The 25549-nt window shown below is 33.0% G+C and overlaps 1 protein-coding gene across 3 annotated transcripts in view; it reads left to right on the top strand.

Annotated features, from left to right (window-relative positions):
* The window catches only part of LOC128193001 (uncharacterized), a 30280-nt gene that overhangs the window by 496 nt on the left and 4235 nt on the right, over positions 1–25549 (top strand). For 2 of the 3 annotated variants that reach the window (XR_008244583.1, XM_052866155.1), the window contains exons 2-17: positions 2941–3007; positions 5231–5445; positions 7306–7380; positions 7485–7620; positions 7712–7832; positions 8515–8608; positions 8701–8784; positions 9093–9244; positions 9756–9899; positions 10067–10225; positions 11873–12017; positions 18257–18376; positions 18837–18888; positions 20116–20283; positions 22119–23134; positions 23242–23306. Coding sequence is in view for 2 of the 3 variants with exons in the window: in XM_052866155.1 (XP_052722115.1) it covers positions 2941–3007; positions 5231–5445; positions 7306–7380; positions 7485–7620; positions 7712–7832; positions 8515–8608; positions 8701–8784; positions 9093–9244; positions 9756–9899; positions 10067–10225; positions 11873–12017; positions 18257–18376; positions 18837–18888; positions 20116–20283; positions 22119–23134; positions 23242–23306 (2813 nt within the window). In the remaining variant the exon portion in view is untranslated. The remainder of the gene's footprint in view (positions 1–2940; positions 3008–5230; positions 5446–7305; positions 7381–7484; positions 7621–7711; positions 7833–8514; positions 8609–8700; positions 8785–9092; positions 9245–9755; positions 9900–10066; positions 10226–11872; positions 12018–18256; positions 18377–18836; positions 18889–20115; positions 20284–22118; positions 23135–23241; positions 23307–25549) is intronic. The other variant, XM_052866156.1, reaches the window with a different exon arrangement.

Genomic DNA, 25549 nt, shown 5'->3' with positions numbered 1-25549 from the left:
GTTGTTTGTTAAAAAACCCATATTTTAAAGATTTTGGTTTGCATTTACCAGTTTACAATGTACATGTATATATAAATTACAATTTATATGAATTACAAGAATAAAAATGGGGATTTCATCGGATATATCATTTTGAAAGCAGTGTTTAAGTTTCAAAAACCTCCGTCGAGCTAGAAATTCCATATTCAGATAGACACTTCCTGTTCAAACAAAAAAATGGGATGGGGTACTATACACCTCTTTTGAACTCTATTCTGTACAACATGTAGTTACTCCATTTAAATGGCTAATTGAATTTGAATGGTAGAGATTCGATTGATAAAATATGTAGCCCGCTACCAAACAGAAAAAACCGCGGGTGATATCAACAGAAAATATCGTTTGTGACTTTAGAATAGAAATTTTGTTATCTTTTGTTTTAATAAATCTTTCAACTTTCAACTTTCTTTATTGAGCAAGACATACATCTATAAAATGCATATGATTTTTTTGAACAGAATATGTGCAGCACATTGCATGGATTTACTAACAAACTGTTAATAGCAATTAATATGAAGTACACTAATAATAGCATTGGAAAATCTACAATTCGACACATCGATTTAATTACAACAATTGTTTAAAAAATAGTATGTCAATCAACATTTTTACACATGTGACTGAATAATTTTTTTTACATTGATGGCTTTTTCCAATAGTATTTTTTTTTTTTATGTATTTGACTCGTAATTGCTGGTATCGAGGACATTAAGACAAAGTGATATTCATTCTCAATTTCGGATCTACAAAAATCAAATGTTCTGTTATTTCGCAAAATATTTCTATGACGTCCACTTTCTATGGATAAATTATGTGATGACATTCTGATTTTACTGAGTTGATTTTTGTAAATACAAGGAAATCGTCTTACACGATGCACACACCATGATTACAATAAATAATTTTTAATCAATTCACCCCCTCTCTCTTAGATTTAACACTAGTAAATGTATTTTTGTCAACTCTTAACTCTGAATGTTTCTGCTTTGTTTGATTTTAAATTGATGAACTAAAACACATAGTTGAATCGAAATTGATCATTTAATAACAAAATGACGATAAACTTTATCACATATATACAAATTATATACAACATGTAAATAATATAAAAAACAATGCTTAATACTTGAACATAGTTAAAATTTTGCCTTTAAAATCAACTAGTAAATGTATTATTAAATGGACTGCATAACATTCATGCTTTTACAATATGAACTTCACGCTTAACTAAGACTTGGATCTTAAACAGACAGTTATCAACGTCCTTTAAAGAAATAAATAGGTTGTATACTACATGCAAAGTTAACATGGCTAAAATGAAATACCGTTATAACGAGTGTTTTTCAATGATTCTATAATTTATCCATCTTTAGCAGAGTTGCGAGTCTTGAACCCACTACGTCAATAATTGAATTTCATTAGAGGATCACGTGTGTAAATTGCAAAGATTTAATAAAAAAAAATTATGATAAATTCTTCTTTTAAATGTTGTGTAAAATTGGCTAGGTGCCTCAGATGACTCTAATTCAAACACTCCCGACATGACACACCCTAAAACACCATGGCCATGAAACTCATGCGTTTATCTTACAAGTAAGATATACGGTCTTTTGCTGTATATTGCTTCCCGTTCGGTTGAATTTCGCCCAAGTCCTTCAGACTGTTCTAGGTTGCAATGGTAAAAACCTGCCCATTATACAAGAGCTAAATTTTAAAATAACTTCCCATACAGATTGCCAGATATTTAAAAGAATGTCGAAAAAGACTTGATCAGTAAATTAAAACTGGATTCATCCTGCTAAAAGAACAATCAAGACACCGACATTCTTACGGATTTACGATTGTCTTTCTGCCCATTTGAAGTGCTTTTCATTTGAGACAGTTACTAATTAAAAGACACAGCACAAAATTAGCCAATAACATAAAATATGTGCTGCAAAATACCAATTTCTTGAGTTGAGGTTGTGTATAGGGTAATGATTTTAACCAGAATAGACTTATTTTACCTGTGCCATTTAATATGTTTTTTATCGTCAACCTGTACTCATAGTCTGCTTTGATTTGGACGTCGTTCTTGAAGTGATAGGATCCTGAATGTTTTCCAGCTAAGCAAATTCCTTTCGCTTATTAACAGTGAACTATTGTAATTTAAATATGAATTGTGCTCATTTTAATCAGCTTAACTGTATATGTTCTTGGTTTTCTGAAATGAAAGTCATATGTATGCAGTCGACATGTGTTCTCAAGACCTTGACAGAAAATGAACGTCAAATCATGGACTCCAGGATCGATGTTGTTAAGAACATTTGTAAATTGAATAACAAAGGAAATTAATGACATTAGTTTAAAATATTTTTTTCCGAACTTTATACACTCATTGTAACTCAAAGGTCAATGGACGTTTTTAACATTAGTTTTTAATAGCAAATCTAAGAACTACATAAATCAAAGGTCAAAGGAAACAAATACCTACATGTATGTAATTTTGCCTTTTCATAGCCAATTTTGAGTCTACCGATGTAAAAACAAGCAATTATGAAAAGTATTTCATTTCTGAAACGCATCACAATACCTAAAGAGTGACCACAATTGAAAGTAGATACAATTTTTCATTTTGATCCTCTACGTACAAGAGTGTATATACGCGGGATATCGGCAAAATTGTATCTATCCAAAAACCTATTAAAAATAACCAATCAAATTGCACCAATACCTTTTCATGGAAAAACTGTTCTATTCAAATGGAATTCCAAAAATCACATAACAGCTTCCTTGTCAAAATACGTCTCATTTACATACGTAAAACAAAATATATTACCCAAAGTTGCTGATTTTCAAGGACTAAAAATTAAATGCTAGGATATGACGGTGTACAACCTTCGTTTATTAATCTGTCTGCAGGTTGCTTACTGCTGTGTATATGCGATTCAGCTCCCCATTCCATTTGAATTTGAAGGAAATCCTTACGGTAAGATTTCTTGGGACTGAATGTTTTGCTGTAAATTAGTAAGATAAATATTTTAAATGAATTATTTAAAATATCCTTCCAAGTGAATGCAGTTTACATTTACTTACTGAACATTAATTTTCGAACAATTACAAAGAACATTCATTTGTCAAATACTAGGATGATGTCAAAATGATTAAATATGATATTCAATTTAGTTTAATCATTAAATGCAATTTTAAAGTTTTATGCTTTATAACACGTTGAACGATTGAAGGTTCAGATTGGCAATATCAATAACCAAAAAAAGGTGAACACTGCTTTTTTTCTTCTTTTATCAAATTGCGAAATGTTTTTATTCTTCAATTTTCATTACAGTTATTTCCTTGATCTAATCCATAAAAATATATACAGTGTACATTCAATATTGCAGTTTATGACTTCGAGCAGTATATGCACTTGAAGAAGTCAATTTTTCCATGAGTAAACGGACTTGTATGTTTTCTTGAAATGCTTAGATATTGTGTTAAAATATGATATTTCTAATGTATAGTAGTCTACATTTCCTCTATTTTATTGGTTCTTTTAAATCATTCAATGAAAAAATATGGAGCACTACCCAACTCTATAATGTTATAAGCACTGAGTTTTAAAAATGAAACAATTGAAGATTTTTTTATCGCAAACACCAGTTCCTGTGAATACAAATATATCTTTTAACTACTTTTAAATTTCATGCATGTCAATAAAATCTGTACCGTGAATATAAAGCGTATTGTAATTGAGCATTGCAATGAATGTAATGTACATTTCATTGCCGCCATGATAACTTTTTATACATTGTACTTTTTTCTAATACCAACCTTATGAGAACAAAAAGTGTTGAAATAATGTTTTGCATTTTTATTATCGAGGTTCATTTCCTAAATTATTGAAATTTTTGTGACAAATTCTTTGAAGATATCATTTAAAAATTTTTTTAACTTACATATTGTAAGTTTTAAAAACTCCATTTAACTAGATTCCATTTTCAGACAGAACACTTCCTGTTCAAACAATAATGGAGTGGTTAACCTTACACCTCTTTTGAAATTCATTCTTTACACTTCGTTCTTGAAGACATGTTGAAACTACATTTTTATTGTTAGTTGAATATAATTTGCAGAGATGCAACTGATAAAAATGAAACCCAACCCACTTAAAAGAATGATACCAATACAAAGTATAGAAAGCGTAATTTAATTGTTTGTGAATTCAAAACTGTTTATATCCACCGAAATACTGTTCTTTTTACACTTAAAAGGAGACATAATTGCATGAATATAATTTATTTTGAAAAAAAACCCCTCTCTCTCACTGAAGCTTCAATAAAAAAAATTTACACAATAATCCCCTCTCCAGAAATAAAAAGTAAAAATACATGTGTATGGCTGCGTGTAGTTTTCAGAAAAATTACCACTTATAGTTGCAATTTTTCCAACGCCTTCAGCCCTCGATATCGTAGTCTCCTCATATTTCCTCGCTTCATAGTCAACTCCCAAAATCCTTGCTTTCGGACGGTCTAGAATTACTCGAACACAGTTGAATATTTCCAAATTATGTTCTTAATGAAGTGTTGCTAAAAATCAAATATCAGCCAAATTGCATTTTATTATGTACTTAAAACAACCTAACCTACCATTCAATAATTTACACCAACATATATATATACATATATACACATAGATATGATTAAAGTAAATATTTTAAAATAAAATGACAGTAAACAAACGAGATCGCAATGCACTATAATTATGTTTTGGATACAAAACTTATTTTTTAACATCTTTTTATCAATAGAATGTTTGCCAAAGGAAAGAAAAGATTTTTTTTAAAAAAATAATCTTATTAATATTTATGATACTCATACAGAATTAAACCATCATTGTAATACATTGCTCATTTGATATGCCAAACTTTACAAAGAAATTATAATATACAAACTAAAATACCAGCTAATGACATATGAACCAGCTTTTTCCTTTATCCGTTCGTTTCCTTCTGATGTTCACAGGCAGTTTGATCTACAAAAGAAAAAAAACCCAAATTATTTGATATCACCTTAAACTAAATATCAGAAAGTAAAGTTTAAGAAAAAGTCAATTTAACTTAACTATTACATACGTTGGTTCCTGGTGGTCTATAGGGCCAATTTTAATACCATTCATGTATCTAGTACGAACGTATCTTTTTTTAAATTTATAGATGAGGTCAAAATTATGGTTTGGGATGACGGAAGTAGATTTCGAAGGTCTGCTGATGATACCATTATTCCTGCTCAGAATTTGGAAGCCTCGTTTTCAGTTAAACAACATCCCGTGAATTTGCGCCTGAGCAGAAACGATGATCTCACACCAGAAGTCCCCGTGTACACAGCAAACGAAGATGGCATCATTAAAGAGGATATAAAGGATGATCACGTACTGTTTATTCTGCTTAACCTTGCTTTCTAATACAATCATGCATTACATAATGACGTTGGGGCCGCCTACTGAATGAATTTCAATAGATTATATGACAATCACTAATCAGAAAATCTCCTTTTTTATGATGACTATAGAATCATTAGCAGTCGCCGTGCCAAACTTTTGTAAATTTCGGTGATACCCTCACATGGGTACTAGCATTGAAAATCCCTAATAAAATATAAAACACATTCTTTTTTTTATTATGCCCACTACAAATTTGCGATTTTACCTTTTAACATCGACATGAAACTTCGAAATGATGAGAATACTAAATCATTGCCCAATGGATTTATATGATTCCATGGTGTGTAATGTTGGCACTGTTTTGATATAGTCTTTGCAGAGGGAGATTATGTTATATCCCAGGTATCGGCGTAGGCGTTTGAAGCTAGTTAATTTTTTTTGAGCAAATACTATATATAAGTTATTGACTGTCATACATTCACCAAACTTGCATTGGTTGTGCATCTGGACCTACTAATGGACTTTAAAGACTTGCATGCTGAATCTGGGCCATGGATTTCTGATACTGGAGGAGGTTAAGGTTTTTGGAGCAGGTTAAAGGTTTTGAAGCAGATGCAATTTGATAGCCACATCTAAGTTACTATATTAACAGGTCTTATTTTCACCAAACTTTCATGAATGGTGCGACTTATGATACTAATGAACTTGACGTGCTGATAAATTGAATGCTGAATTTGAGCAAAACGTTTCGAATGCTGGAGGAATTTAAGTTTTTGGAGTTGTTTTAGTTTTTGGAACAGGTGACCTTTGATGGCTGCATCTTAATTATCTTTTGCCACAATGTAGTTTTATCGTTACCAAATTTTGCTATATGAAGCATCTTGTAACTGATGCACTCCACAGAGTTGATGCTGAAACTGAACCATAGGTTTCGGATGCTAGAGGAGGTTAATGCAACTTTTATGGTTCATGTACCTTTTATTTGGGTGAAGCACAAGGCTAGTTTTAAATACAGAGGCTGATTTCCATTATCAAGGATGCTAGGAAAATTTGTCCTACCTCACTCAAATTTGCATGATGGATGGGAGTGTAGGAATATAATACATGAATATGATCATCCAATTTGTATGATATTCAGTCATATGATAAATATTTTATGATATAATACTGTATCGTATAATATGATTCAACCTACAACAACCTTCATATAATATGATAAGGGTGATCTTATAAAGGTGTTGCCTTATCTCGGCTCTGTAATGTTTGATTTTATACAATAGGTGGATAAAATGGCCCAGAACACTAACATTTCATAAAATGGGTCTATATGATATTCCTCTTTAAATAAACTTTAATTTTCTTAATTTTTCATTACAATTTTAGTATACATTTATTCGAATTGTTCCCTTGTATAAAAATAATATTATAGATATCCTTAGATTTAAACAGAAGCATCAAAACTTAAAATTTAGAATTATTTGTATTTATCAAAAAAATGTGTCCCTCTCACCTTGGTACGTTTTATTCGATACAGTATTCATTTTATGTCTAAGCTGACAAAAATTTAAGCTTTGTGCTGTAATTTTTTATTTTCAAGCAAAAATGCCCTTTTTATTCTCCCTCAAAATTCAGAATATATAAATATACCAGAGGTAAAAATTGAAATTAAAATTTTAATGTCGAAATAATTTTTGAGAGAGATGCCAAATTATCTTATAAAAATGTCAAAATTTTGTTTCACAATAAGTTGAAAACAACATCAAGAAAAAAAAAAGAACTTATGAATAAAAGTGCTTTACAAATTATGTTATTGATAAAAATCCTAAAAATTTGTAAAATAAATTTTAGAAAGCCTTTTTCTACCAAGACGTATCCAATGGAGCAGCAGTATTCGTACAAACATCCCAGTCATCCTATTGCCTGGTAGGAATCACTTTCCAATAAGACGGTCTGTTCTGGTTAATTTTGTGCGTTTGTTACATTAAATCGTATTTGGATATTTGGATGACCAATGTGAAATTTTCTAGTTTGGCAACTTTTTCATGGAAAACGATGAATATTTTCTGGAACCAAATCAAAGAGAATGCACAGATTTACTGGTAAATTCCACCTTTAGAGTATGGCGATCAAATTTCTCCGAAATCCAGAACTTTGATATTATAGGTACTTAGTAGGTTTCTTTCATGAAATTAAATCCCGAATGTGATATAAAATGAAAATTTTAAATTTAACTATTTACATATTTTATCGTAAGACGGGGACATAGTTGATGACTACGAACCAATCACTAGGAAAGAGAATGGACGTTTTAAGCGAAATGTAGCAGACCTTAAAATTGAGACTCTGTTTATCATAGACTACTCCATCTACAGTTAGTAAGTATACAGGTCATAAACAAAACCTCAGACTAATAATGGGTCAACATACGAGTTGAAAAGATTTGCATCGAAATATTTGTTTGTTATTTTTTTTTTAAATAAGAACAACATTGATCCAATTTATTATAGTATGCATAGTATCTGAAAATTTCTTTAAACTATTATTTTCAATAACGGTTCCAAAATGAGAGGCTTGGAACACTTAATAAGGATTAAAAGGAAAACAAATCCTCTTTATAATCGAATTCTTCAAAACCTTTTCATTAAAACTCGAAAATACAAATCCGCGTATTGGATTGTTGCTGGTGTAATAAATGAATATTAACTAAAACCCCTCTTTTATTAAAAAAGAAGAGTTAGAGGGAAGGGATCTATTTAATGACAATTTGTTTTACGTGTAATTCAAAACATAAGGTGAAAATTTCGTTTTAGTTATGTTTTAATCCCTTTGATTTACCACCAAAGCAAAAAGAAACCCAATAAAAAGTATGAAAATAAATGTCTCTTAAAACCTCAGGATGCAACTTAACTAAAGTTTTGAGTTTTAAATAAATTTGTATGGGCAAAATAAAAACGTGTGTCCAACACTGTATTTCTTACTGATGTAAAGAAAATGATACCTTATTTGATCAATAGTTCATGTGTAATTTATGTTTAAAATTTTAAATGTATTTGGTAGTTGGTATCACAAAGTAACCGTAAAAAAAGGGTCAGACAGGCCTCGGACCACTCGCAGCGTCATCAGACAGTATTATGCCTTTGTGATCAATGGGGTAAATTGTTAAAGTTTCTTTCGTCGCTAATTTGATATATACAAGCACATACATAAAACACGTTGTGTTAAATAGATTTTTGTTCGTTTTAGATGGACGTTCGTTTTAAAAACATCCCTCCGAACTCAAGTGGGTTTACTATCTCAGTGGTATTTTCTGGTATTTTTATTGCAGATGTAAGTAATTATTTTTTCCTTTAGTTCATGATGAAGCATAAGTATTTGTTTGTTATGTGCATTGTAAATTATACAAATGATTTCTTAATTAAGAAAATAGTACGACATTTATTTTCACATAAATTACATCGATTTTAGCTACAGGATACAATGTAGAAACGTTGGAACTTCTAATTTTTCTTACGATTAAATTATTTTTAAAATTAATAAATTAAATGAAAATACATCTTAAATTGTATACTAGCTCCTTTAATTTTTCACTCGTTGTTATCTGTACTGAAATTTAAATAAATCTACACATGCCACAGAGTGAGACAAAATCCCCTTTTACCGAAGACCACAAAGTGACATCTGTGATCCCAAACCAAGTGGATTCTTCTGCTGTCCTCAACCATACGAAAGAATGGCTACAACAGCAGACAGGACTTCCAGGGTTCGACCACGCCATGATGTTTTCTCGGTACTGTATAACATGAAAGTCATAAAGGACATCCCTAAGGTCAAAATTTATGGATTTTTTAAAATTAAATACTGAAGACCAATGACTTTGAAGGTAACAGTTAAGAAAAGACGTATTCAAATAAGAAAGGGGGTATAATTAAACAACCTATATGTTAAAATATGCAATCGATCAAGTGAGATTCATTGGCAGACTTCCAGTGCTTATAACTGAGTTATATCGATACTTATAAGCTTTGTATTTTCAAAACAACTACATGCAGATTGCTTACAAGAGATACAATGTTAAACTTAGATATCTTAATAAGTGTTGTATTTTCCGCATGTCTATAACTCCATAACTTTGAAAGTGTATTACAAACAGACATTGTTTCATGATTAAAATATATATGATGGGCATATGTCAAAGTTGGCCACAATTTATTATTACTTATGCTCAATATTTTATAGACATGATGTATATGTCTTCTAATGTGAATGTTAATTGAGTTGGGTTTTTTTGTGACATGCAGTTATAACTTGGCCAGTGAATTCTACACCAGCGTTATTGGTCGTGCGTATTTAGGAACCATGTGTACTCCTAAAAGTGTTTCCATTGTAGAGGACAGTTTCAGTTTCACTATTCTGGAAGTAGCCGCTCATGAGCTGGGACATAGGTATATTAAAATAATTTATAGTTCTTGAAATTGTCTAGACATGTGTATTAAAACATGATCACCGACAGTTCAGTTTAGATGATATGAATGGTTTTCATATTTTTTTAAATTGATGTCTTAGATTTTCATATAAACACCTCATTTAAGATTTATAATTTCTGTTTTAGCCTGAATGCATCTCATGATGGCTACAACAACCAATGTAGCAGCGATGACCATTACATAATGTCATGGTATACTAGCGTGGAAAAAGGACAACTCAATCCTTGGAATTTCTCAACATGTTCCATTCAGTATTTTCGAGATCTGATCACTAGTTTGGATGAGTAAGTACACAAAAAGCTGGGTATACATTGTGTATTACGTAATGAAAAAATCGATTGCAATCGGTAAATGTAACTAGGTTGATTCAATTGTTTTACTTTTAAAAAGCAAATGCTTCTCTTATTAATTATTCTTCAAGGAAATTCAATTTTTCATAAACTATTGCCCGTATAATTTACTCTTTTATAGAATAGAGTTACTTCAATCAATGAAAAATGCTGTTTAGTTACATATAAAAACAAATCGCATCTACAATCCTTATTGATTCCAAGACCGCTTGGCTTGTTTAAATTTTATGCAGAAAAGTTATTAATGTTAAATTTTTGGAAAGTCTTACCTGGTCCTGATATGAAATGTATAAAGATCCAGTATCATTCAACTATTTTGCCTCAAAGAACCTTCATTTTTTAAAAAGTCTGAAAGTTAACAGATGTGAACAAAAGTACATTTTAATACATGATTGAAATGGTAGCTAGAACTACTTGGAAGTCTGAAGGTGCGTGAAAGTCCGTTGAGTTCGTGCTCTAGATGTAGTTTTAGTTCAGAATGATGAAGAAATAACCCACGCAAAATCAATACCAGAAGTATAAAGAAGACACCAATGAACAATTTTACAATTATCTATCATTACCACTTAAAATGTTTTTGACATCTTATTATGCTAAACATTATATAAAAGCAGTTTTAAAAAGTTTAAAGAATTCGAATATTCTTACTCAGATTTCACTGGATCGCGTAGTTTTCAGCCAAATAAATCGATTTACATAAAATGTAGAGGGAAAACAATTTGATGTAAAAAGTACGGTATGCTATAAGAGTTTCTCGTAACGACTTCAGGCTAACGACACCAAACGACCTTCTTGTTTTTTATTGGCTCACCTGAGCTGAAGGCTCCAGTGAGCTATTCTGATCACATTTTGTTTGTCGTCCGTCTGTCTGTCTGTCAGTCTGTCTGTAAACTTTTCACATTTTCAACATCTTCTCAAGAATCACTGCGCCAATTTCAACCAAACTTAGCACAAAGTATCCTTAGCCTAAGGGAATTCAAAGTTGTGAAAATTAAAAACCACGCCTTTTTACAACGGGAGATAATTAGGAATTAAGGAAAATTTTCGAGACATTTTCAAAAATCTTCTTCTCACGAACCATAAAACCAGGAAAGCTAAAACTTGTGTGGAAGCATCCTCAGGTAGTGGAGATTCAAAGTTGTGAAAATCATGACCCCAGGGGTAGGGTGGGGCCACACTGGGGGAGGGGTGTCGAAGTTTTACATCGAAATATATAAAGTAAATCTTTAAAAATCCTCTCATCAGAAAGAAATCAGTAAAGAAAGCTGAGACTTGTGTTGAAGCATCCTCAGGTAGTTTAGATTCAAAGTTGTTAAAATCATGACCCCCGGGGGAAGGGGTGGGGCCACAATGGGGGGTCGAAGTTTTACATAGGAATATTTAGAGTAAATCTTTAAAAATCTTCTTCTCAGAAACTAATCAGCCAGATGATTCTATATAATTGTTAAGACTTTGGCTCCAGGACAATGTTTCGGCCTCACAAGAAGGTTCAGGGTTTGATCCCATATATAAACAATTGTTAAGGATCTTTTTGTTGAAGTTTGGTTAATACTTACATTCCTTAATATTTTACTGTTGCAGTCAAGGCCAAAACTGTATGGCTAATCTCCGAGACGACTTTGACCCAACAGCACTGGTTCCTGAAATCAACATATTGCCAGGAACTGTATATGACGTAGACGAACATTGTCGACACATCGTTGGAGAAGGATCAAGCTTTTGCAGAGTACGATTCTTATAACTTTTTGAAGTTCAACATTTTCTTTCAAAATTCAAATCTTGAAAGTGTTGATTAAACATTTACCGTCAATTTCTTCGGCTTGTGTAAAAAGCTGACAAAAGTCTCCACTTTGGAGAAACATTGAGGATCGACAGAAATTAAAGCGCACACTGATCCCAGAGCCTATATTTGAGAGAGAGAGAGAGAGAGAGAGAGAGAGAGAGAGAGAGAGAGAGAGAGAGAGAGAGAGTCAACTATGTCAACGAATCAAAAGAAACAAATATTCTACCAATATAAATAAAAACTTTGAAAAAATTGTACTTGTAATTTAAACAATAAAATGAATTGTTTCTTTATATAAAGAAACACAATAACAGAACTGGACCATATTTTGAACAGATGATTAAAAAAAACTGTGTCAATAAGAAATCCATTGAGATTAGAAAATACCAAAACATACGAAAAACAAATAATGCCAAATTTGATTATCAAACAGTAACATTTATTAAGAATGATAAAAGTGCAGTCTGTTATCAAGAAGAATGTTTGGTTCCTACCTGTCTGTTGAGAAAGATAAAGAAACAAGAGCATCACAAAGCGGAGCATCCCCTCGCGAAATGAAAATATTGTGTGGGAAAATGCATTGTTGCAATGGACACACATACATACACACAGGCACAGCAGCGATCGATGCTGTATCCCCTTCGCAACAAGTTGCGCGAGGGGAAAACAAAATAACATCTTTTAAACTTTAAAATACATTTTCTTTATTAAACGTTCACACTCAGTTTACAATTGTCAATGCATCTTCAATTTAACGCATTAAATCCTATGAGTGTATGCTAAAATTTAACAAACAGTATGCTATGCTGATTTACAGAAGCAAAATTTGGAGGTCTCGCTTTTTCCACCATCTTGAAACTATCTTGACAAGAGTCTATCCGCTGGTTGAACCGCTGTTTCATTTTCGTAAGACTTGGGTAAGGTAAGCTCGATGTCATACTACGGCGAGCGTAGTTTATGATCGAACTTGCCCTAAGTTTCTAAGCAAGTACACAACACATCTGATGACATAGAGAGACTTGCTCTAGATTTTCCTCTTTGGAGAGTCATAGAATACAAGGGATTGGGCTTGTTGTTATACCCTTTTAAAGAAAGTTCGGGTATATTGTTGTTACTCTGTTCCGCCCGTCCGTCCGTCCGTCCGTCTGTCACGTTTTACTTTCTCAAACTGCTCTTACATCTTATAAACCAGCAAACTGAACTCTTGGAGTTTGATTTGGGGTATCATGTTGTTTTGTAAAAAGGTTTCAAAAATTCTCTGATAGTCCTGGGGGTCAAAAAACGTTTTTTCACAAAAAACCTTCTTCCTCGAACTCCTCCTACATTTTCAACAGTAGACAAATCATCTTTTGGGATATGTTTTAGGGTATCCTATAGATGCGCAATAATGTTTCGGAATTTTCAATTTTGTCTGGGGGTCATTTAATGGCTGAAAAATGACGTTTTGTTTTTTGTTTTTTTTTTTTACAAAAAAACTGGTTTCAAAAACGTCATTTTTTTTTTGGCAGTAGCCAAATGATCTTCTAGAATATGATTGGGGGTGTCATATTGAGGTGTGATCGGGTTCCAGAATTTTTTTTTTATTAAGGGGATCAGTGGGCAACAAAAAATGACGTTTTTTTGCAAAAAATAGTATGGTTCCCAGAACTCCTCTTACAACTTTTGGAGTAGCTACGTCATCTCTTGGGATATAATCGGGGCTGTCCTATAGATGTGCAATAAGGTTTTAAAAATTTAAATATCATCCAGGGAGTCAATCACTTAACGTTTATCACTTAAAAAAAAACATAGATCCAAGAGCTCCTCTTATGATTTAATGGATAGACACATCATATCTTGGGATATGATAGGGACTGTTCTATAGATGTGCAGTAAGGTTTAAAAAATTTAAATTTCATCCAGGGAGTCAAAAAGTAGCAGAAAATTGACATTTATCACTTCAAAAAAACATAGATCCTAACACTCCATTTATGATTTAATGGATAGACACATCATATCTTGGGATATGATAGGAACTGTTCCAGAGATGTGCATTACAGTTTTGAAAAATTAAATTTAACCCTGAGGCCCATTACTTACATACCTTTTGATGCCCTTTAAGGATCAAGAATATATATTTTTAAGGGGTGGGGATCTCAACCGTTTTTGAGATATTCGTGCACTTCCTGTTCGAGGGGGTCATGACCACCCCCGGGGCCCATAACCTACATACCGTTTGATGCCCCTTGACACAAGGAACAAGAATATATATGGTTTAAGGGTGGGGATCTCAACTGTTTTGAAGATATTAAGGGACTTGCTGTTTTAGGGGGTCAGGACCACCCACATAACATTTGATGCTCCTTGACATCAAAAACATGAATATATATGGTTTAGGGGTCATGATTATAACAGTTTCTGAGATATATGGTAATTTCAAATTCCTGGGGGATGGGGATGACCCCAGGGGTCAGATCTAATAAACCCTATATATTGCCAGTAACAGTCAATATATGATTATGAAAACCCTATATTATTATCTTTGTCCGTCTTCAAATTACCATTTACAATAGAGTCTACGATTCTTCCTACAAGGTTCAATGTTAGACCCCACACCCTTTGACACCCCCCCCCCCCGAAAAGTGGTTGTCTAACCCGAAATGAGAAAAATCAAACCAGGGTGCACAACTAGATATGCAGGCCTATCATATCCTAGAGTTTTGTACTATTCTGTTCAGCCATCTCTGAGAAACAAGTTCAGAGCGGGAAAGAAGAAAAAGAAGAAGACGAAGAATAATAATACATGTATTAAGAACTGTACAAAAACAATAAGTCTCCAAATTTCATTCGGGAGACTTAATGATAAAGGTTAAATAGAGATAGGATCATCAAACATCAATAATTTAAAGATAATTGACAATTTCTGATTCAAAGGGGGTCAGGGTGACCCCTTAGGGTCATGACTCACATGCCATAATGATCTGATGCGCCATGACCTAAGGAGGAATAATATCTTTGGATTAAGGTGGGGATCTCAATGGTTTTTATGATATTTGATAATTTCAGGAGGAGCACTTGGGATCATGACCTACATACCATCTGAAATGCCTTGAACAAAGAAACAATAATATAATATGTACATGATATATGATTCAATTTAAGAACCCAGACATAGATCAATCATCTATGTTTTGCAATACTTCCTATGTATATATACATGTATTAGTTTGTGTTTTGTTCTATACTATTCATGACTTTAGTATGGCTTAGTTTTATTTTAAATTACATTAAAAAATTGTCAGATATATTACTTGGAACTTGGAACCCCCTCAAATATAAACTGTTATATATAATGATTCAAATTATAAATGTTTATACCCCACATTCACCCCCCCCCCCCAGCTAACCTGGTTCTAAAGATTCAGTCTTCTTAATACATTCTTACATGTGTACAGTAGCAAATTTCAAACCATTGGTTGATTGCTTTTTCTCTCCTGATGCACATTAACATTTTGGAAATTGCTTAATTCAATTTTCCGTGGGGTCAGAACAGTCCCATAAGGTCATGACATACATTGTATTTGATGCATTATAATACATTAAGAAAGAAATACTCCTTCCTTCCTATTATAACTCATATAAAAATGATAAGTGTCTACACTTACTTACATGTAATACACAAATTTAATAAGAAGTTGTTTATACAGGGTCAATATGGGGTCAACTCAATAGTGCAAGTCTGACAAATGAAAAAAATAACTTTTGCAACTAAAATGACAGAAACTTTACAAATGCGATAGGATAGGTAACGATGATAAGCTTATTTAAATATTAAAAGATGATGATACAGTATGCTGTCAAAGGGAGATCATATTTAGAAAGTGAAAGTAGAACTTATGTATGCTGGCATCTCATTATATTGTGCTACTGCTACTGTATGTATTATGCTTACCTATATTGGTCAACATCATAATGATAATCCAATTAAAACACAATAATGAATTCCTTTAGCTGATCTTAACTTATCCTTTTCTGCATATGGAAAACACAGACATGTATGTAATGACATGTATTTATACAATCGAAGAGCTGGGTAAAACTAGTACCCGCTAATGAGACCTGCAGACCTGTGTTGTGTACGTAACCTCAGACAAGATCAGTTATTTGTAACATGCATGTATTTTTATGACCTATTCCTCAAATCCACTTGCACTATTTTATAAGGTAAATAACAGCTTTAAGGTGGTACAGGACACCTGCATATTGTGATGTATACTTCCTATTGAGATAAACAATAAAGTATATTAAATATTAATTAAATATTTACCCCCCAAATAATGTGACCTAACATTGAAGCGCAATGGCTTAGAGCGTTTACATGTCTGTAAGAGCATTGGGGTCCAAGGTGTATTTTTGGTAATTTTACAAATTTTCATGGGGGGTCTGGACCCCTCACTCCCACCCCTTCTCTAAATCTGTGCACACGATGATGTACATGTAGGTACACAGAAGCAAATCTGAAACCGGCAACCGCCACGGGGAGGGGGCATAATAAACACTTGGTGCGGGTATTACTGTCTAATGACAGCATCTAGTTTCAATTTTTTTCACATTTTAATTATTTTTTTATCTGAAAGCAAACTGAATGTGAGATCAGTTTATGTAACATTTACAATAGAAGACAATGTTGGGATTTTTTCTTAAAATTGGTCAGTTATGGTATGGTTATATACTTGTAAAACACAGTGATGCAATTCAAATAAGATAATTCTTGCTAAACTGTACCAAAATGTGACAGATTATATGCGATTCAACGTATGAAGAAAAAAGAAACCAACCCTAATCTTTCATAAGCCATACCAGCCAACACTTTTATACTGTTAAACATGGATATTCTTGGCCCCTTTAAATTTTTTTTCATTACAGGAATGGTCATTTTAACTGATTCTGTAGAGCTAGATTTGTTAGCTTTGGGGTTGGGTGTTTCTGGTTGACGAACTGCTGATGTGCTTTGCATACTATTGTGTATGCTTTTAGACTTAATTTGTTTATGCTTTGTTCTAACTGTTAGTAAAGAACTTGCAGTTTAAGTACTTGTTAAGGATAGATTTGCGTCTCCGCTGTTAGTGATGTCAAGTTGTTGTGTCTGAACAGTTTGGGTTTAAACGTGTACCTCGACATACATCTTCAAAATGGCTCCATATGTTTCATTTTCAACAATGTGGTTGTATGAAGAGCAAGATTATCTTGGAGAACATGACTTATACCACCCTTTCTAATTCCCATGTGCTGTTAATGAGGCTTGTTGCCATTGTTGTTGCGGAGTGAGGTGTCATGGTGCCTGAGCAGGTGGTTGCAGAATCCACTGTCACTGTTGCTGAACACGGCGTTGTCACGGTTGCTTGGTTTGATGCTGTCAAGTTTGTTCCTGACTGTGATTTTTAAAATGTCTGTTTCCCAGATATTGTTGAGTAGTTAGTTGTTCTGCTTAATTGTTCTCTGCTGAGATTTGATCGGTTTCTTGATTGTCCCTGACATAGTGTTATTGATCTGATTATTGTTCTATTTCAATGTGAGGTTGTTGACTTACTCTTTGAGAGTGGATTTTAACTGGTAAGGAATAGTGTCCCTTGGTTCCTTTGATTTCTGTCTAGGAGATATGTTTGACTTTCAAGATCTTATTTAGTAAGGGCGGTGCCACCTATTTTTTCTTTTTTTCTAGGTAGTAGTAGTTGGGTTGACTTTTCATGTAGATGGCACATATTCTTCAATCATTTGTAATGTGGAATGTTTTGGTTCCGTTTGTGTGATATTCATTATTTGTAAAAAAAAAAAAAAAAAAAAAAAAAAAAAGGAAAAAAAGAAAGAATTTACGGCAGGAGCCTTGTTATATTTCAAAATAAATTGTACCGTTTTAATATAAAGCAATACTAGAAATTTCAATTCAATTCTTCTCCAAATCATAGAGAAAAAAATCTGATGAACAAACTTGAAACAGAATATTTACTGGCAAACGAAAAGACAGCGATAAAGACTATAGTCCCCCCTCCCCCTTCCGGTTCACCGGTAGGGGACTTATAACAAAACTGTTATCAGAAAAAGATAGCATTATGTTCAAATGTAGATGACTATAAAAGCTGGATGCAATTCACATATTGTCGGTGCTAAAGAAGTGTTCTGAGTTTTTTTCTATTGTGTTCTAGCATTTCTACAGCAAAAACGACTTAAATGATGTATGCACAATATTGTATTGCTACAATACAAAAGAAGGAAAATGTGTGGGTTATCTTGGGGGAGATGGTCTTTCATGTGGAAATAAAAAGGTAAGTTCAAATCCACGGCATTGTGATTTGCAAACATATGTTTAGACCATTGTAACCTTAATCATAAATTTCACAAACTTGACATTACAAAGGTTTCCATTGAACATACAATTGTAAATTGTAAATTGAGATGCATGATGGTAGTTCTTATTTTTTTAAAGGATAAAATGATAACTGATGGGCTAATATATTATCACTAATGAAACAGCTATCAATAATTTGCAGTCTTTACGTTGAAAAGGTGTGATTAAAGAGCCTTAATCTATGACTATACTCTGTCCAAAGTTTCTGTTTCCACCACTGTTTGCTTGATATTTCGATAATCATAAATACCTTTGTGCTTAAACTACGTTCATCCACTGAATTTTTTTTTATGAAAATCATCCAAATGTGATGGAAACAATATCTTGGGATAGTAATAGTTATAACTCTATCTTTAAATAAATCTCCTTCCTTGTAGTGGTGTTTGTCAGGAGTATGTACCTTTTCTGATTCTGCTCCAACAAAAAACGGTAACTATTGGTTCATATTTCACATTTAATTTCTTCATGTAAGATGTTGTCCGTTGTCCGTTCAATACACACACACACACACACACACACACACACACACACACACACATATATATATATATATATATATATATATATATATATATATATACATATACACTAAGGAATGTGTTTAAAAATTGTCTTAAAAACTACATAACTTCAATTTTTGATTGTACTATGCAAGCATCTTTATAAAGTATATATTCTACATGTTATTTATTTTTTCGAAACCAAGACCCCAATGGCAATACTTTGGACCAAGAGTACATGTAGCTCAAATAGTTCATAATAGAAAATAGGGAAATAATGTGCTTAAATGTGTTCCTAAAAAGAACTGTGCTACATTTTGTAATAACACTTTGCATTGACTGTTATATCTTTATATTCTCATTCATATCCTCATATCAAGGTCAAGTGGCCGTCTTTTGGTACTTTATAATTATTCATAGTCAAAACTATGAAATTATTTGGCCTATGAATATTAACCTTTGTTGATGGTTGTATCTTACAACCTCAGGACACATGTGTCTTTATTCAAAAGTAGGTATTTTATTATCATGTATTTCCCCTTTTTGTTTTATTTGATGTTGAAGCCTAGGATAATAAGATTGGTCTCTTTTATCTCTGAACATATGATGTTAGAAAAAGCAGGTCTTTCAATTATATTTTTATATTTTGTTTTTATGTTAATGTATTATCAAATCTTGAAATATACATGAAGGTGAAATTTTACGAGTTTTATACTGTTTAATGAGAGTTTCATATCTAAATGTTTCAAAAGAGATATAATATAACTGTTGTTCAGGTGGGCAACATGGTACATTGGCCTTTTGTGTTTATTTTTTGAATGCTGTTTGTTGAAGTTTGGAACCATTTTCCTGAATGTAATGTAAATGTCTTATTTCGTTTGTTCATAACCCTTGATACATGGATTAGTTGTATACCTCTTTTTCTTTTCCTCTTTGGGCGTAGACAATAATGTGTTGATGTACATGACATGTAAGCTTTAATGGCGGCCTTCAGATGTGTATTTTGCGGTTACTATTTACGTATGTTGCAGCTGCTAGATGAGATATTGTTTCTAGCCAAAATAAAAAAAATTAAAGTAAAAAATCATCGTAACTCTGATGAACATAATAAGTAAAATCACTGATACGTGTATTTAATATTTTTTTTATCTTTTAGAAGAATGCATGTTTGGTGATGACCCTGGCACTTTTCGATATGAATTCAAAATCATGACATGTAAAGGTGGTTATTACACTGTTCAAAATTCCCCCCATTTGTGTTACATTGGAGATATTAGACGTCGATGTTGTGATACTTGTTCATCTGTCCATACAGGCTTTTTAGGCAAGTATCTAGTGAACTTCCATCATTTTATTTATAAAGCTGTGGGGAGAACCTTGTACTACTGTGAACACTTCATTTCGTTTATTTTAAAAATCCACCGAATTTTTCTTAATCTGGTTTAATATTTTGCAAAGTAAAGTTAATCATTAAATGATTAATGATTTTATTCATGTTCAATTTTATTAATTAACTTATTTTCACAAGGGATGTGAGGATTAAAGCACCCACAGCTCGGAGGAATTTACACCATTTTATGAAATAGTGTAATATAATAATGTTGGGTAAAATATTTGAACATTGAATTGATTCTAATTCGAAGTTTATATTCCTGCAAACGAAGTTTAGGGGGCATAAAAATACACCCAATTTTGTCACACTGAAGAATTTTTTTTACTACTGTATGGAACAGTCAGAAAAATTGTACATATGTTAAACACCGTCCGAGATTGTGCACTGATCCTGCAATTTTTATTAAGATCAGAAAAGATTTTATGATTTTTATTATAGTTTTTATTTTTATTATTCTATATATTTAACACTGATTTTAAAAAGAAAGGGGGGTAATCCTTACAGAATTTATAAATTAATTAATAGCAAACGCTCTGAAATATTTTAATATAAATACATTCATTTCATGAATAAATATATGTTTTGTACGTATTCTTACAAACAATGTTTGTTTATCAATGATGAATTCTTAGAGGAGCCAATAAGAACATCAATGACAAGTGTGCCCCAAGGGGGAGGGGGTATTATCTGAGCCATGGTTTAGATGGAGCATGTGTTGAGGGAAAACTGGTTATCTTGAAAAAGGGCAGTAGTTTGTGGGTAATTTTAATGCTGTTTCATATTAACCAAAGGTTTCTATCATTATAAGGAAATAAATCGTATCATTATTAATAAAGAAATTTATCGTTTTGTATAAATAATGATACTTAGAAGCTGTTTAAATCTATAATTTATATTGACTCTTTGTAATTGAAATTCAAAATCATTGATATGATTGTAATGTTTTGGCAATTTTTAAAATTGAATGTTTGTAACATTGAATTCTTTTTTTTTTTACATTTAAATAATCAAAGTATGCAAACTATGATACTAGTAATGTTTTGCAAGCTTATCCAAGTTATCAAAATGCAAGCTCATCAAGTCCCATGGGATCAATTTTCTGAGACATGGAGTTGCATTGTACCATGGGAGAAAGTAATGGACATTTTGAAACAACTTACTTGTATTGCATCTGTCAAGACTAAGATTAGAAATAAATTCAAGGTTGTATCCGCAGAAAAACTTTGCATGGCTGTTTTCATTAACTGCAAAGGGAGGGTTTTTTAAAGTGAAGTTCTGAAAATTTTAGTTTTTTAAAGTTAATTAAAAACATTTTTTACAGTTCTAGAATATTTTTCAATTATGTGTCACAAACCCGTTATGATTCAGTTATATATTATATTATATGTTATATTTGAAATTAGCCTTGCTGGAGCATTAGTGTCATAAGGACAGTTCTAGTTTTTTATTGTTAACAATTTACTAGAAAGAAAAGAGTAATTTTAATGATGCACATTTTGCCATATATTGAATTATAAGCATATAACTTTAATATACCTGTACCAATTATAAAACAAATGTTGGAAAAAACTTCAGAGTTACGTCCATCTCTCTTTGTGAGTACAAATCATTCACCTTTCATTACAAATTCTGTATATTGTCTACGGTACTTATATACAAAAAAAATATTTTACTAAGACAACATTTTAGGTAGGCGTGGTACATGTACGTTTATATTTTTTTGTTAGCACGTCTTCATATTTTCCTGTTTTTTGTTTTGTTTTAAGGTTGTGAATATGGAGATCGTCGAAAAAGTTGTAGAAGAACTTATTGCTTTTTGTATCGGTATACCGCATATAGTTGTTGTCAAACTTGTGCAACAAAAAAATCTACTTCTCAAATAAAAACAACTTCACGATCAGCTTCATTATCATCTACAACAGGAACCACTTCAGAGCTGCTAGAAACATCAACTGTATTAAAGACAATTGTCAATATTGGCATAACAACATACAAATCAAGTAAATCCTCTATATTAACAACAACAACGGCAACATCAAAAAGGATGACAACAGACACACTTCAAAATACAACGGCGATAAAGGAATCTTCGTTGACTCTGTACACAGCAAATGAAGCAACGATGAAAACAAGACTATCTACCACCGGTTCAACGGCACCAATCCCAACTGTCACTTTAATGCCAAATGAAGTCAGCAAATCGAACACCTTAAGCACATCAACAAACCAATCACCGAGTAGTATCACGACAGGAACGATAACATCTTCATCTGTATCATCAACATCATCCAGTAGTACTTCATTACAACCACAAACAACAATTAGTACAACAACACAATCACCAAAAACATTATCATTATCTAGTTCAACAATACTATCTCCAACTACATTATCTAGTACAATAACACAATCAACAACGACATTACCTAGTGCAACAATGCAACTGCCAACAACTGCATCTAGTACAACAACACAACCAACAACAACATCCAGTACAACAATACAATCCCTAAAAACAGTATCACATACAACAAAACAGTCACCAAAAGCTGAATCGAGTCAAATGACACAAACACCAACAACTGCATCGAGTCCAACAACACGACCATCAACAACTGCATTTAGTACAACAACACTCTCTCAAGCAAAATCATCTGGTACATCAACAAAACACCTAACAAAAAAAGTGACTCAGAGAAAGATGATGTTTCAAATTTCTTTAAACGTATATGAAAAAAATACTGAGGAGTACGCTTATGTTGTTGGTGATTCTAATAAAACCGTAAGTACATAATTCTACAGGTGGGTGCACGCTATCATGCTTCTGGAATTTACGTATTTATGATATCGAATCGTTTTGTTAATTTCTTTTAAATTTGTTATTGTCAGCTCTTTAGCCTGTACCAAAGACAGCTTGGGGGTAACTTTAGAAAACTTCAGGTGAAGTCTGTCAGGTACTAACATTTTTATAAATTGACTTTGATTGCTTTCATTAATATAATCATCTTTGTACGATCATATATTATCTTATATTGGCATAGTTAGGCATAAAATGAAGTACATGCTCAAAGTGCCAGGGGGTCTGGGATCACCCTGAGGCCCCCAATAGGTCAAAGGCAAAGCCCTAATGGGGGCTAAGGGTGCAAAGTGTTACATATTCGCCCTAGCACTATAACACATGGATCACAACAGAGGCTGCCATCTTGGAACTACTTTATTATTATGTATTAATGCGCATGACATAAACAACATATAGAACCGAGCATGTAAACATTCCGGATATAACATCTTCTCCCTCCTTAAGAATGATGTACATACATGTTTCATTATACAATATTACTTATGCTAACTGTCAGATATTGTTGGTTGTCTGTGTTTATTGTTATTGCATAGCAAGTTCTCAAGAATTTTCCTTTTTATATATATAAACAAAGGTTTACTATAATACACATGCATTACGACCTTAGCATGTAAATAAAGATACATACAAAATACAAACATTCTTGACTAGGATTAATTGCAATGAAACCTCTTGGTTCCTGTAGGTTGCACAGGGGATTATTATGCCCCAAAACACAGTACAACTGAAAACTTAAACTAGATAACAAATTGGTTGGGGTTTCGCAGAGTTACTTGGAGTATATATAATCTTCCAGGATTTTTGGTTGACGGGTACGTAACGGGTAACGTCTCTCTGACTGGATGGGTGCTGTTGATTTCAGCGGTGTAGACAGACTAGACTCCATGTTTTTCGCAATAGTAGGTTTAACCAACGGAGTTGATCTCCTCGCACTGTCCGATAAAACCGACGGTAAAGATCTGCTGTTCGGCGTCTTTAACTTCTCTGCCCAATTGTCCATTGAAACTGAACTTGAAACACTCGGCTCAGGTATCTCGACATCTGGTAACATGATTGGAATCTGTGATGTTACAATCTGATTTGCATGCCTCCTCCACTGTGTTGAAGGGTCCACTTGCACACGATAGGAAACAGGTCCAGTTCTTTGAGCAATCATTCCCGGAATCCATTTATCCTTCCCACGATAATCACGCATCATTACCGACTGTCCTGGTTCAAATTCTCTGTTCTGTGTAGTTCTCTGTAAACACATTTCTTCTTGCTTCTGCTTGACATGTAACTCTGTGTTTGGCCTCAAAAGATCCATTTTCGTTCTCAACTCCCTCCCCATCATGAGCTTTGCTGGTGTTTCATTTGTTGTTGCATGTGCAGTATTTCTATACGCCAACAAGAAATTTGCCAGTTTTCTTTCAATGCTCCCTGCATCATTCTTACTGCATTTCATGGCTTGCTTGAAAGTTTGGACAAAACGCTCTGCAAGTCCATTACTAGATGGGTGGTACGGTGATGTCTTGATGTGCTTTATGCCGTTAGCATTCAAGAACTCTTCAAATTCTCTTGAGGTAAATTGTGGGCCATTGTCACTCACAATTGTTACTGGAAGTCCATTTCTGGAGAAAACGGTTCTCAGAACATCAATAGTACGGGTTGATGTGGTTGTGCTCATTTTCACCACCTCTGGCCACTTTGAATTTGAATCCACCATTATAAGAAACATATATCCTAAAAACGGTCCTGCAAAATCTATGTGAATTCGCTCCCATGGCTTGGTTGGCCACTCCCAAGCATTCAATGGTGCTCCCTTAGGCGAATTCTGGTTTTGTTGACATCCATTACATCTTTTGGCGATAGTTTCAATGTCCTGGTCAATTCCTGGCCACCAACAGAAACTCCTAGCAAGTGTTTTCATTTTGACCACTCCTAGATGTCCTTCATGTATCTGTGAAATCACCAAGTTGCGGAGTTTGGTAGGTATAATGACTCTTACTCCCCACATGATACAGCCATGATGAATAGATAGTTCACTTCGTCGTGAGTAGTATGGTGCTAACTCTCCATCTTTGTCAGTAGAAGTCCAATCACTGTTAATGCACGACATGACACGACCTAGAACTACGTCTTTACGAGTTTCGTTTTGAATGTTTTTGCTAGAAACTGGTAGAGTTTCAATCTGTCCAAGATAAAAAGCGTCCACCATATATATGGTTACATCAGACTCTGTGCTTTTCAGTGGTAAGCGTGACATGGAATCTGCATTCGCATGCTTAAAAGTTTTACGGAATCCAATTTCGTAGTCATAAGCAGACAAGAAGAGAGAATAGCGCTGTAATCTTGAAG

This window comes from Crassostrea angulata, chromosome 7 (assembly GCF_025612915.1).
Source record: "Crassostrea angulata isolate pt1a10 chromosome 7, ASM2561291v2, whole genome shotgun sequence".
NCBI lineage: Eukaryota > Metazoa > Mollusca > Bivalvia > Ostreida > Ostreidae > Magallana > Magallana angulata.
Note: the sequence above shows the minus strand (reverse complement) of the source record. Positions and strands in the feature narration are given on the sequence as shown.